The sequence below is a fragment of the Poecilia reticulata genome, chromosome 16 (genome assembly GCF_904066995.2).
Source record: "Poecilia reticulata chromosome 16, P_reticulata-male-v2, whole genome shotgun sequence".
NCBI classification, from domain to species: domain Eukaryota; kingdom Metazoa; phylum Chordata; class Actinopteri; order Cyprinodontiformes; family Poeciliidae; genus Poecilia; species Poecilia reticulata.
This window is the reverse complement of record NC_088845.1, coordinates 21,802,996-21,817,953: the sequence shown is the minus strand read 5'-3', so window position 1 is coordinate 21,817,953 and position 14,958 is coordinate 21,802,996. Positions and strand designations below refer to the sequence as shown.

Genomic DNA, 14,958 nt, shown 5'->3' with positions numbered 1-14,958 from the left:
TTTGGTCTAATGATATTTTCGTAGCCATAGTAACAGAGCTTTATTGATGACAGAGATAAGTTTATTCCTGAAACCTGGATCATGCTTTACGTTCTTAGCCGATGACGCATCAGTGCTTTGTGACGAGATTCACCTGGAAAGAAGAGTTCTCTCTCTGTCAGCACAGCTCAGCCTCTGCATGTTGTGATCAGATAAGACCGAGCAGGTTTCAGGTTGCTGTGGTGGTGCAGAGGTTAAGCACATCCCACATCTGGAGGACTTGGTCCTCGACGTGGCCTTCGCAGGTTCGATTCCTGGCCTGGTGACCTTTGTCACATGTCTTCTTCCCTCTCTCTCTCTTTACCTACGTTCCTGTCTTAGCACTTTCAAATAAAGGTCACTAGACTCAAAAAAAACCTTTAAAAAAAAAGGTTACAGAAGACTTATTTTTAATCATTATATAATAAATAACCTACTAAGTGCTGAACTGTTCTCTACTGTTCTAAGAATGCAGCAAACCCTTAAAAAGTTGCATTTACCTACTAGATATTAAGAAGTACTTGCCTAAAATTAGCAACGTTATGCTCCAACTGAGGTAAGATTAGGAATTTGCCCATGTAAAATCCTAATCCTATATTCTACATTAAAGTTATGAAATCAGTGTGCTAGATGCCCCATCTAGCATGCTAGATGAGCTTGAGTACACACTAGCTTCAAAGTGCCATAAAATTAACAATTGGGCCTGTATCATATGTTCCATATTAGGATTGTAATTGTGTTCCACATAGCTAACTCTCTACCAGCGATTACATTTTCTTTTTTTGGGTTATTTTGACAGCGATAGACATTTTTGGCGTATCTTCAGCCGTAATGCACATTGAACACAGGGTTAACTCTGCTGAGAGAACATTTATATTTCTAATGTGCCACATACATGTTCATGGCTTTTGCTTTTGTTTTTTTAGGACATGCTAGACTTGACATGTACAGCTGCAGGCTTTAAAGAAGTTTGCTAACTCTAATGATCTTAATCATTGATCATTTTGCTCATAGCTTATGTCATTGCTCTTCCAGTTAGTCAGGCACAAAAGATTCATAAAAAATAAAAGGTTCTTCTTCTGCTTCCTAAATTTTATGCTTCCAAATTTTAATGTGTTGTGTTTCAGCTGCTCTCTTTGGAGCAGTGAACATGGCGCAGAGTTCAAGTGGCAGCAGCCAATACAATGTATTTCCCTTGTCAATGTCATTGTAATGGGTGAAAAACTCACATTTATTAAAAACGTAATGTTTCACATTAGCTCAATAAAAATAGTGCACATTCTAAATAAGATGGGGCACAAACTACATTCATTTTGCAAACTAGTATAAGTTTTCAAATTATATTGGTAACTGTGAAAATCACAGTTGGTTAACACTGACATAAAAATCAAAGTCATTCAATACTGTTTAATAAATATTTTAGTCATTTTAAAATGCTGTATGTAGATTTTTATTTAAGATTTTATTTAAGTTTTTATTTAAGATTTTAAATAACATTTTAAACTAAAAATAGCTAAAAATATCAATTATTCATGTTTTTTCTGTGCTCTGGAAGAGGTTTAAGATGAAGTCCAGTTAGGGCAGAGCTTTCCCCAACAACCATTAGTCAACAACTAACTGTTTTGACTAACTCGTCAAAACACTTGTAGTGTTTTTGGAAGTTACGTTTCAGCTCTTTCATTTCTGTAATCGAAAAACAAGGATACGTCAGAGGAGAAGAATTCAAAGTGTAAGAGGTTTTTTTCATATTCTAACTTTGTTCTACCTTTTATTGGACCAATTTCAACATTTCTCCCAGTAAAACATTTCAAATAAATGTAAAGTCTTAATAGCTAAAAAATGTTTTTCTTAATCGCTGAAGAGGAATATTATGAAAAGGTTTCTAAGGTGCCTATTTTCTGCAGCCACATACTTTCCTGCATTTTTGAACATTTCCTGGCAAAATAGATGTCCGTCATTTAACCTCCATGTGAGTGAAGCCCTCTCAATAGAAAACACAGTATTCAGAAACGAGATAGACGACATATTTCGCTTTTCACTGTCTGTTAAAAGTAGATTTAAAAAAAATAGATAAGCTGTAAAGCTCCATCTTTCGACATGCAGTCTCTTCTTGTCATCTGCTTTTCTCTCTTATTAGCAACAGGCCTTCCTCACTTTATGAAAATCGTTTTAGTTCTATAACATAAGCCATATGTCTGGTTTATTATTTTCTGCCAGACTAAAGACAAATTGTGGATGAGGTTTTTTCATCCGGGTGGTAAGTGGACAAAATGAAGCTTTGATTAAAAAACATCTTGACCCAGCCACACAGTTGTAAGTGATTTTGTGGTTTGGAAAGAGAATCAATATTGATCACGTTTATTGTGGCCGCTGGCAGCAACTCTGAGAATATTGTACATGTGAAGCGTTTGGATTACCTTTGGTCTGCCGGGTTTTTCTATCATAATATCAGTTGTAGGCCTTGCTAACCGAATATGCAGCTCTCAGCGAATACCACAGGAGAAAGGGGTGTTTTCACAGGTGGCAGCTGCCAGGAGTTACAATTTGCCAACGAGAATAAATGAAGGTAAAATCCAGATGGATTGATGTAGTCCTCTACTCTGAGAGCCAAAGCCAGACTACAAAGGCTCCCAATGCTGGAGTAGTTAAAACTGATAAATTATACTTTGAAACTGCTTTCTTAAAGAGTGTCTGTAATTTGGTTTCGTGGTGATCAAATCAGATGACTTTGCAGTAGCAGTGAGTTATCTGGTGTTAGATTGTGAAGGGTTAAAGTGTGTGTGTACAAGGCATAAGGAACACTCTGTCTATGCCTGACAGTTTTATTTTTCTGATTTTCCTTTAGCTTTATAATCCAACTTTAGAGTTGCAAGAGTTCAGTTTACTAGAGTGGTGTTTCTTTTACATTTTAAATAAAGAAAAAACTTTTTTGAGTTTGCTTCAAAGAGAGAAGGGTATTTTTATTAACTTCAGTGAAGATTGTCGAGTTAAATTTTTCAATGGTCTCTTGCACAGGCATGATTTCCCTTTGAGAGCTGTTTGTTTTCTTGAGTAAATTGACTGCAATTGTTTACTGTAAAAAAAAAACAATTTTTGTCTCCTTTTCAGACATCACCATTTTTTTTAAACATTAAATATAACTGTTCTAAACATAATACCTTTTGTTCTTGTACTGCACTTCATAGTCAATACACCAAAAACAGCTACTTAAAGCCGGTCTTGAAGTGAATCTAAATTTAAGCAAAGTGAGTTGAAGAGCTACATTTTTATGACATCTTGAACCATTTGCAGAAAAACTTAAACCTGAGCTGTCAGGTCATCCCATCCTGCATCAACAAACTGACCTGGAGCCGTGTTATTCCAGGTGCTTGTGTGTTGTAGATCAGCGGGGGTGGGGTTGTTGGGGGTTTGCTTGGTTGTGTGTGTTGGAGTTGCCATATGCTGCTGATGGTATCGTCATCATACATGCTTGTGTGGATTACAAGGTGAAGGAAGAGAGGTTGGCCTGTTGAATTTTGCAATTAAAAAAAAAGTTCAACCTGTGAGAAATTAACTGCATAAACATATTTGTCAAATACAGAAAATACTGTCCTGTTAACTTGTTAAAAAACATATATCTTTTATGGGAAATCCCACTGTTTTAAGTTTAAAAATGTAACTAAGAAAGTGACCTGACATCTAGCAGTCAAAATGTATTATTCTAGATATTTATAAAAACCTCCGCATTTGAACAGTATTGTTTCAAGAGTAAACAGAAGTTTTAACCTCTTAGAATGAACTCTCAATGCCAATTTTTATAATATGTGAAGTAGTAAAAACACTAAATCTGCTCTTCTTGAGGTTAAATTATGGGTAAAGATTGCGATCATTTCACTGCCTTGTGCTCTGATTAAGTTGTACAAAAGAGTGATTGTGTTGTGATGGAAGAAAAGGCCGTATATAGGAGATGGACTCGGACAGGTGGCACAGCACACAAATACTCCACAGGAGACAAAAGGACAGGAGGGCAGTGATGTTACCAGAAATATCTCTTGCCCTCAGGGTGGGCGGGTATCGGCAGTCTGTATCAATGGTCACTTCAGCTTGAGTTTACAACAGAACGTCTTTCTCTTTTGTGGAGCCGACAGCGCCTCTATGTCAGCGTCTTTGACGGTTTGGTGCTGCTTTAGCCTCAGTTTCCTCTGGAAAACTGTGTAAATTTCTGTGTGGTATCGTTTGGCTTCTTCATGTGAACTGAAATAGCTGCGCGAGAAGGCGTGGGATGTTGCCTAATTTTAAGTGAGTCAGTGAGTTCTTGAGCAATTTTACTGGCAGATTTACTGCCAGAGTTTACATAGTAGTTTTACTTATACTGGAGGCAATTGTGTGAGAATTAAAACTGAGTGAAGTATTATAGCTATAGGAATTTAAATAGTCGCCGGATCACTGCGGAGGTCCTGGGAGCGTTGCAAGGTAAATACACAAATTTAGCTTTTATTTTGAAACGTTTTCAATTGAAAACTTAAACCGTTTTGCTTCCGATGGTATATATATGATTGGTATATGATCTCTTTTTTTTTTTTTTTGTCATTAAATAAGATGGGATTTCTAGCTTAAAAAAAGTTAGGACACTGTTCATTAGGAGCTAGTAGTATTTGCTTCTTGTAGAAATCTACTGGTCTATTACATCTGTCTGAGGAAAGTTTGCCCAGATCTTCACTTTTAGCTTTGAAATGTTTGAAAGGGCTCTTAAATAAAATGGTTTGTTTTAATTCTTCAATACCTCAATAAGTTCTAGACCTGGTTTTTGGCTTGGACTTTCCCTTTTCCTTTTCTTAATTCTCATCCAGTCTTTGGTGGATTTACTGGTGTGTTTAGGTCATTGTCATGTTGCAGGGTTCAATTCTGCTTGAGCTTTAATGTTTTTGTTCCAGGATGGTCTCACATTTCCCCTTTACCATTCTCTAAAACATGATAATATTCATAGTAGATTTAATGAACGTGGGTTGAACATGTCTTGCTGCTGCTTCCCCAAGCAATGACACTTCCACCTCCTCGCTTTAGAGTTAGTATGAAGTTTCTTTCCTAGAACTGAATAATGATGAATTGACTTGTTAGAAAGGGAAACTTGTGTGTTTTCTTTCTGATTGTTCAGACAATTTACTTCATATCAGCAATAACATATTGCTGGTCCCATGATGACATTTTAGTTTTTTTGGAGACTTCGTGTAGCTTCTTGCTGTCTGCTTTCAGGATGATCTTGCTTGGAAGTTATTCTGAACTAATTATGAAAATATTGCATTTTCTAAAAGAGCTATACCATATATAGACAAATGGTTAATTTAATTTGTATTTAATTTTCTCTTTTCTAATGTTTTAAGTTGTACAGAGCATTATAAGAAAAAAAATTCAGAAATGTAAACAATTTTTTTATTATTGTAAACCTTTGCTGGATGTATTTATATATACATAAATTTTTTTAAGGATTAACAACTTTTATTAAAAACAGTATGAAAATGCATGTGCATGTTTTCTGCTTCACATTTGTTAATATATCTGTTTTAAGTTGATGAGATGTGTTTATTAAAAACTTTCCTACTTTCACTATATTTTCTCTTAGCACAATATTGGAGGAGGAGAAGCTCCAGCAGAAAGAGAGGAGCAGGATGGAGATGAGGCGGCAGGTCACCGTTTCCTGGGACTCAGGAGGGCCGGATGAAGCTCCACCCAAAGTAAGATGGCGATACACCGGTGTATGTGTGTGTGTGAGACGGTCTTGGTTTCAAAACCAGTTTTTCACTTTTAAAGTTATTTTTCTCAGTGATGTTGGATGTCTTGTTTTTTCAGTGTGTAATTCCTTGTTCAAATTTGCTTTGTTTTCTTCAAGGAGACATTTCAACGCTTGGTTTTTAATAGATTAGTCAAATGTAACAGTCTTCAGTTACAATCAATTTTTTTTTTTTTTTTAACTCTACCATGGTCCCTCACACCTCACTGCTCCGCTTTACATTTTGTTCCTCCAGCTTCTACCCCCTGACTCATTACTATGATTCATGTGCTGCCAGCATCTCTTAACTTCTTCTTTGGGTTACATCAGAAGCCAACATGTTTTTTTCATAACTCATTCAGCAGACTAAGAGAAGTGATTTCCAGGGTTTGGGTCATTAATAGACATGGTTCATGTCTAGCCTTATTGCAACACATTCATGTTCTTGGGAATAAAGGGTGTGTATTACATTCAGGAACATGGCTGTCTGTGGTTCGATCCTCTCTGTCTCCTCCACCGGCACACCTCTGCTTTTCATGGCTCCATTTCTTTCCCTCCTCCTCTACCTTTGTCTCTCTGTTTGCAGCCCGTCCGCCGTCCATCCCTGCAGCCCACCTTCAGCCTGGATTGTATTTCTGCTCCTTCTCTTCATCACTGCCAACAAAACCAGCGCTTTGCCTCTCAGCTTTCCCTCCGCACTGGAAACGCCCATCCATCATCTCCCTCCACTTCCTCCCACTCACCCGCTCCACCTCTCTCCTCACTACCTCTGAATTTTCCCCCTCGTTTTTTCTCCTCTACCAGTTCTGAGCCTAACTCGCCTCTACTACAAAGAACACCTCTTTATAAAAGATCTTTGTCTGAGGAAACATCTAAGCTCAACTCTGATTTGACACTTTCTCCTTTGTGGTTTCCTCCTACCCACACTGGGACCCCCATCACAGCCAACAGCAGCCATTCCTTTCCTTGGCACTTCTCTCCACTCCTTCCCCAACCCAAACCAAACTTTGACTCGCTGCGCTGCAGTTTGTCAAATTCTTGTCCTTATAAGCAGTCACCGCCCGGCTTTCCCAGCTTTCACCCCGATACCCAGACTAACCCCTACACCATTGACCTTCTGACCCAGCACACTGCAGTGCAGTCAGGTTGGAGGGCCCCGCTTTTCCCTCCCCACACAGACGACGTCCTTTCAGTGTCTTGTAATCTGTCCTCGGCCAGCCTTCACTCACCCAGTCCAATGTCGGCCACCCACATGCTGCTAGCTCCTCCATCTTCTGAAGGAGCCGTGTCCAGACCCTTCCAGGCAGGTGGTGTGCGGTTCAGGTGCACTAATGCGTTTTCCTAACAACTAAACCACAAAAACATTGCAGCTTTTCTCTGTTTTTGAGCCTGTAAATATATCCAGTTGGCACATCTGAAGGAGAAGTCAATTTATATAATGTATTATTTATTTATTTAATCAGTTTTCTATTTGTCATTTGAAATTTTAGCAATTCGACACTTGCTTTGTAACAACCATTGATGTGGTAAGAGCAAAGATTGTGACAATTACAAAATAATAATTGACTATGAAGAAAAAAAAAACTTAAAATTATCTACAATTTGGACTGGTTAGTTTCTAGGTATTGCACAAAAACTCAAAATATAAAGCAAAACATTTGACAAGGAACAAATAAGAAGCTCAGTATTTTTCTTTTTATCTTAAATTTAACTCCACAAAAAATTTTTTTAAATGGACACTACTGCTTTATTGTTGCTTTTTTTTTGTTAATTTCATTTTTTTTTCTGATTATTTCATGCCTATTAATTCCAGGCTCAAAATAGAAAAGTTGTAAGTTTTTTGCTCATTGCTTCATTACCATTGAATTTAGTTTGCTTCCCTCATTAACGGTCCACTCCATCTGTTTTTGTTCATCTCTGCTTGCTTCTTTTATCCATCAGGCGCAGGCTGTTAAGGTGCTCTCCACTGTGACTCGTATTTATATCTGTGTCAGATACTTCTCTGGATTGTTACGGCCTATTTCTGCTTTGCTCTGGGTCATTGTTGGAGTAAACCTTAAATCCACTGAGCTTAATGTAAGACGCATGAAACGTCCAAACAGAATACAGTTTAAACTGTTTAAAAGTGATGGAGAAGTGATCTTGTTTGCTAATTTAAAACGCAAAGTTATGGAAAACAAAGTAAAAAGCAAAGTTATGGATGATTCAGTGATGTTCTGGATTGAATATTAAATTATTTTTCTTTGCGGCATCAGATGTTGTGCTAAACTTTCAGACAATTCAAAGTGTTTTGCGCTTTTACATGATTCTCCTCCCTCATTTTTGAGGCTGTAAAAGGTCCATGCGTCACGTCAAGATGATTACTTTGCAGTGCATGTTTTCCTAAGTGGACAAAAGGAGGGAAAGTACTTCAGGCCTCTGCTGGGTTTTCACGCTGAAGCAGTCCCGATGTTCTCCAGCTCGAATCAGCCAGGAGTCATTCTTCTTTTAGAGCTCCTAATGCATGTTTGCCTCTCTCTCTCTGTTGCCCTTGGCGGTGATGGATGCGTCTGTGTTGAAGTGGAGTTGTTTCCCCGAGGGATGCATGAAGTAAAAGGAAACCTTAATTACACTGTGCTTTGCAGCATTCCTTAAAGATTCTTAAATAGTTATGTAAGTATGTGCCTGTTTTAGGGCATGTTTGGTGCAATGATGGGTTCATAAAACGCAGGAATCCATCCTTTAAGAGTGTTCTGCCTGTAAATCGCATCATTTTGTGAAGCCCGAGAGGCAAATTTATGCAATATTTTATGCTGTGTTGAATGTTTTAATTGTCTGTCAGGGTTTGCGTTCCACATTTTCTAACGTTTTCCCTTTTTTATGTTGTTGTTGTTGTAAACAAAGTTGAAATACCCAGACAGATTTATTTTACAGGGTCATCTGTTGACATACGGCTAAAGATTCTTGCTGGTTGCAAAGGAAACGGCAGCATCTGGCACATGAGCAGTTCAAAATGGCGGCTCTTGGCTCAGTTTTTCAGTATTGTGGCACAGCTTGGTCAATCCTAGCGCTTACTTTGACTGGCTCTTGATTCTCTCTTTTGCTTTGTTTTGTTTTGAGTTTTTTTTTTTGTGGGTTTCTTTTTTTTTATCATACTTTCGTGAAATCAGTCTGATACAGGTTCAGACTGTCTGTGGTCTGGAGATTGATGCTGACACAGAACTGAGTCAGATCCTGTTGGAGTGCGAATACTTAGTTTACAGAACCTTGTCAGCTTTAACCAGAACCACACAATTCAATCTGTTTTATGGTTATTTAATTCAACAGACCACAAAGTAGTCTGTACATATTTGAAGAAAAATAAATGCAATTTTAAAAATGTATAAATAAAAATCTGAGAAATGAGGTATGTATTTTCAGATTTTGCTCTTTACTCTGATACCCCAAAATAAAAAGCAGTGTAACCTTTTGCCTTCAGAGTCCATCTGTGTAATTTAATCTCTAGCTACATTGTAAAAACCTCAGAGGTTTGTTGAAGAATATTACTGTGTTAATATTCATCTTCTTAGACCTGATTAATCACTAACTTATCTATATCACATAGAAAAGAATCAATCTTTCATATTCTTTTATATGTTATTGTTTCCTAAATCAGTTATTCAGTCAACATCAGGCAGAAAATTACTGCCACTAGTCTTATTTAGCAGCCTAATAAACACACAGCTAGAGCAACTTTATCCTGTATAAAGCAGCTATTAAAAAATATCCATACTCTTTTAACTTTGTTGTATTTTGTCCAACAAGCTTTATGTGGTAGACTAATGCAAAGTGGTAGATAATTACGAAGTGGAAGAAAAGGTTGTGAAATAACGTCCCAAACTTTGAACATTTCTGACTGTCACCATCCACCATCTGAAGATGCAGTTTTTACAAGCCATTTAGGAGACGCAGCAAACCTGCGGAGGAGGTCACATGAAAACAACTTTTTGACCTGCGTGCACATGCTGATCTCATCATTATCATCCACACAATAAAGCATGGTGGTGGCAGCATCGTGCTGTGGGTATGCTCTCCTTGAGGAGGGAAAGAGAAGCTGGTCAGGATTTATGACCAGCTTCATAAATCTGATCATAATTCAACTAATGAATTCAGCTCCATGAATTGGCCTGGAGCTAAATTCAGGACAATTCATGACGAAAACATGTTTGAACTTGAGACTGGAGCAAACGCTCACCTGCAGTGAGAATCTGAGGCGAGACTTGAATATTGTTCGTAGACCCTTCCCATCCAGTCTCGCCTATATTGTTCAGTCACCTTCCGAAACACTCGCCACTGCAATTGCATTCAAATGAGACAGAAAATTCTTTGAGGGTTGAATATAACACACATCTGTAGATTATTTTTAGACAGTTTCAGAAACATTGCATCACTTTCCTTTCACTTCAATATTGTGCACTACTTTGTCTTACTCTATCACATAAAATCCTAATAAAAACATTTACAATTTAAGTAGAAAACGAGGTATGCATACTTTCAGAAGGCACTTTGCATCTTGTGTTCAGTGTTTTTTGTCCTGTCTTGCTTCTTTGTTTCTTCCTCTCTTTCTTTCTTCTTTTTCACCCACTTTTTCCCCTTTCCTTCCCCCTCCCCCCCATGCCTTCCTCCCCTCCTCGTTTTACTTTGCCTTCTCCTTCTCTCTCCCCGTGCGTCTTTGTGTCCGTCTCGCTGTCGGAGGTGTGGTCCAGAGAAAGCTACTATGAGAGACTGTGGAAGGTAGAGGCTGCAACACTGTTGTGCTAGAAACGAGCTCACATTTTAGTGTCTTTTAAAGAAATTTCTCCTGGACATTATGGAAAGAGAAACCCAACAGCTTCATCCCAAACCAGCTGAGAAAAGACTAGAACATTGTGGGTTCACCAAGCACTTCTGTTTTTAGCTGACAGTCCTCCAGTTGCGTAATGTGAAGTTTTGGAGTTGCTTTTCTCCTAGAATCCTGAAAAAGCCTCCACAGATGTTTGGAATGAGCCTAAACTATTATTTAATCCACTAATTCTCTCATTCAGCCTCGTCAGTAACCTACTGCGTGAAAGAGAGGTCTTTGGTGAACAGCGACACACTTAACACACTCGCATCACATCTAACCTAAACCTAAATCACATCTACAGTGACCAGCCAGTCTACAAGCAAATTTTTTTCTTTAATTGATAACCTGACTGTCGTAGGTTGTCGTAGTAACAGGAGCAGTGTTTTTTTTTCCTGAGCGTTTCACTAACAGCTTGCTGGATTTGCAGCCCTGTGGGTGCTCCCTGTGTTTACTGACGGCTAACATGACCACACAAACATCTGCTGGGGGTTTGTGTGTTGATTTTCTGAATGTTGTAAATTCTAGTGGATAATTCAAGAAAAACCTGATGCAGGGTTATCTCCTTGTTTTACACTTCTGACTGTTTTCTTCTTATATTTTTATGTTTACCTTCATTTAGTTTTTTCTTCTTCTGTCTCTTAGCCAAGTAGACCAGGCTACCCCAGTCCCCGCTCTAGTGAAGGTTTCTACCCCAGTCCTCAGCATCCTGGACATTACCAGGTATGTAGTCAGATTCCTTCCTTTTGATTATGGTTGCTGTAAACGATCTATGATTGAACCGAAGCTACGATAACTTCTCATCAGTCTTTTCTATTTTCTCCTTCCTGCATTAGATGGCAGCATATCCAGGCCCACACACCCTGCCCTCTGTGCCCAGCGCCTTGTACCCTCCACCGGCCGCTATGGTGGACACGCACCACGCGCACACGCACCCCCGCCATCACGTCCACACACACTCACACACACAGCTGCTTCCTCAACCGCATGGGACCGACATGGCTCTTTGGGGCTCTGCGATGGAGGTAAGAGGCATTGCTGCTACGGCTACGCATGCACACATATAAGAGCTTCCGGGTTGGTTCGCCAGAAATTTTTTTTTAAACTTTTCCCGATGCTCAGAAAATTATTGTTCACCTTGATGGACCGCCACTTTGCTTAAAGAACCAGACTGGTATTCCAGATTACGAATGTATGCTCTACAGATCAGCACACCACTGCCATCTTTTACTTTAATTGAGTTCCTCCATCATCTCAGTTCAGTTTATCATCCATCTTCTGCCCATCTGTCTTCATGTGTCGTCTCTTGGCCAAATGCATGTTTTTTGCTTTGTTTTTTGTTTTGTTTGTATGTTGTGGGTGTGCATGCTTGTTGTTTGCTCCACATTCGTGTGTGTGTGTGCGTGTGTGTGTAGGACAGGGCAGTAGACATGCAGCAGTGTGTAGGCCAGCAGTGCCTGTTAATGGAGGAGCAGCTGATGATACAACAGCAGCAGATGGAGGAGGATCAGAGGTGGCTGGAGCAGGAGGAAAGGCTGCTGGTAACGCACTCAGCACACAGTTGAACATTCACTCTGGCCCACCTCACACATGCGCAACACAAGGGCAACGTGTTTAAAGAGGGCTTACAGCGGAAAACCAGCTCAAAGCCCTGGCAATTTGTTTGATATTGAATTAGTCCGAAAATATAACATTTATTCATTAAATTCACAGTAAAAATAGATAAAACATCCACGTTTTCATCACCTTCAAACTTAAGCTACAATTCATGCTCAACTCATCAAACTTCATAATCTAGGGAGGTGTGTCGCTTTCGGCCACAATTTCACAGACACGAAGTCAGCAAAGAGAAGAAATGATCTCATTAGGCTCCACCGCAAGTTTTGTCAACATCTAAATCCTGACCATAAAAAAAACTCTTATCAAATTATCAAGTTAGAAATGTTTAGTCCATTTCAAAACCAGCTATGATTCGTGCTGATAATAATCTATTGGTATAAAACAAATGTGACGAATTTAGAAGCGGTTTGAAAATTCTTCTGTGACTCAATCAAATCTATGATTTTGGCCAATAAGCTACCTTTAAGTGTGTAATTAATTAAATGAAGAAGTTTTACACAAAGATAGCAGCTGTTTATGCACTATTAAAAAAACATGCTGCTGAAGTGGCTACATTTGTGTCTTGGAACCAAATAAAGAAAAATTTGTTCATAAAAGTGAAAACAAAATCACTCCTGGGAATAATTTCCAGCAAAAATGGCGTGTTTACCAGAAAATGCACGTTAAAATCACATTGTCTCTTTGGTACTTTTTGCTCATTCCTATTTATGTTGTGCATGCCACATTTCTTAAAGATGTCATCCTCTCTTTTTAAGTTGTCTTGTTCACTTTTTCATGGTTTTGTTTATTCAAGGTTATGACTGCGTCAGTGCGTTACACTTGGAGTCAGTAACTTCTTTACTAACAAGCAATATATTTAAACATCAGTGTCAAAAGCGTCCTGAGAATTTACTGAGAATTTACCAGAAGACGATCAAAACTGAGCATATTTCTCAGATCACAGAGTGCAGAGCAGGTCACATAAAACAGACATTCAGCAGCAGACAAAACAGTCTTTCTTTCACTGTGAGCATCAGGGAAAAAGGGAAAAAACACTAACCTTATTTGGGGAAATGCAGATTTATGGCTTTAACAATTTAATATTTGCATTTTTTACTGAACATTTTAAAAAATCCGCCTGACTAAGTCTGTTAGGAAAAAACTCTTGTAGTACGTCATCAACAAATAATAGGAACTGATCATTTAAGATGCTTTGATCTCTTGTTAATAGAGAGATATTAAACAAAAATAAATAGAACTGACTAAATTAAATTGAGTACTAGGCCTGTCACAATAACAATAAACTGTCCAAGAACTTATTGTGATAAACAATCATATTGTTGTTTTGAGACCATTTTCAAGTAATATAAAAGAAATGTCATAGTAAAGGCAAGAACACATTCTCAGAATCAGTCAACTTTAATTTCTAATGAACTTTTAAACACTGGAACTGGAAGATATTTTAAATATCCAAAATAATAATAAAAAAAAAAAGACAAATAAAATGAATTATGAAGTCTCTGTAAACAAAAAATATCTTTTAAAAAAAGGACTAGTTGAGACTGAAGCACCAGACTGACGACTTTTATCACTCGGTGTTTTAAAAAGAGAAAAAAAGCAATAAATCAAGCAAATGAAAATTCTTGAGTTTCTTTTATTTTATGATGCGATTTGGAATTGATTTATTGTGACAGGCCTATTGAGGATTATATAAAAATATTTGCTATATTCATTTTGTATTCACTAACGTTGGACAAATCAACCTTTGCGTCCAAAGTAAGCCAGAAGGCACCATTAAAAATGTATTATATATTTTATAATGAAACATAACTAACAGTATAGAAACCACAAACACAAATGGGTGTGTGTGAATGGGGGAGTCCAACTGTGTGTTATTTTTTTGAGGCTGGCAGGATGGAGGATGGAGGAGTGCTTCATGTTTCATGTGTTTTTCTGTGAGCGGCGATGGACGTGGCTGTGTGGGGTTTTTGCTCAAGAATTTTATTGTGTGTGAGAGAGTTTGGAGGCAGGTGTGGCCTGTGTGAATTCCTGGCTTAATGATAGGCTTACAGACTGACAGCCCAGTCAACAGTCTGTCTTTGACCCATAACCGCTAACCGACAACACACAAGATTACTGAAAAGCTGAGGAGGCATCAGATTGTGTGTGTGGGAGGGGAGAGGAGTGTGCACATGAGAAAGTTTTTTGCCGTAGACTGGCCGGTTTTTATAACACTGTTAGTTGAGTGAGAGGGGTGGAGAGAGGGAGAAGAGCTTCGTTGGCATCGGATATCCTCCTCCTGGTTTTCTCCCTCCTTTCTCTCCGTGTTTCAGAGTCGACTATAAGTGTACTCGAGGCAGAAAGCTGGAGCTGAATCTGATATTAAAAAAAAGCAAAAAAGAAAAACGGCTAGAACAGACAGAGACATGGATACACTCAGACCAATTCTGTGAAAACGGAAGATAAGCACAGAAACAAAACGGCTCCATCCTCCAGGACGCCTTCGATTCATTGGGAAACTTTTAATGAACTTCACGGCAATGCTGGTCTTCAAGTCCTGTCTTGGAAAGCTGGTATGCAAGGACAACCGATGAGAGGGGATTTTTTTGGGGGCGGGGGTTTGAGCCCAAATATTTATGGGCAATTGAAATTCTGAGCATCTTGAATCACTTTAAGATCCAGTAGCTCTGAGCAGGATGCTGGAGGTTTTTATTTGAGCCTTTAAATGCTGCTGCAGTCTGAGCGGCGCAGAGGA

At 38.5% G+C, this 14,958-nt stretch overlaps 1 protein-coding gene across 17 annotated transcripts in view; it reads left to right on the top strand.

The window, feature by feature from the left end:
* The window catches only part of LOC103478404 (focal adhesion kinase 1), a 59,198-nt gene that overhangs the window by 36,498 nt on the left and 7,742 nt on the right, over positions 1 to 14,958 (top strand). For 8 of the 17 annotated variants that reach the window (XM_008432245.3, XM_008432243.3, XM_008432238.3 and 5 more), the window contains 5 exons: positions 5,618 to 5,729; positions 6,351 to 7,067; positions 11,250 to 11,327; positions 11,441 to 11,629; positions 12,020 to 12,145. In XM_008432245.3, coding sequence (XP_008430467.2) covers positions 5,618 to 5,729; positions 6,351 to 7,067; positions 11,250 to 11,327; positions 11,441 to 11,629; positions 12,020 to 12,145 — 1,222 coding nt within the window. Of the gene's footprint in view, positions 1 to 5,617; positions 5,730 to 6,350; positions 7,068 to 10,477; positions 10,517 to 11,249; positions 11,328 to 11,440; positions 11,630 to 12,019; positions 12,146 to 14,958 lie in introns of all 17 variants that reach the window. The other 9 variants (XM_008432250.3, XM_008432249.3, XM_008432251.3 and 6 more) reach the window with 3 other exon arrangements.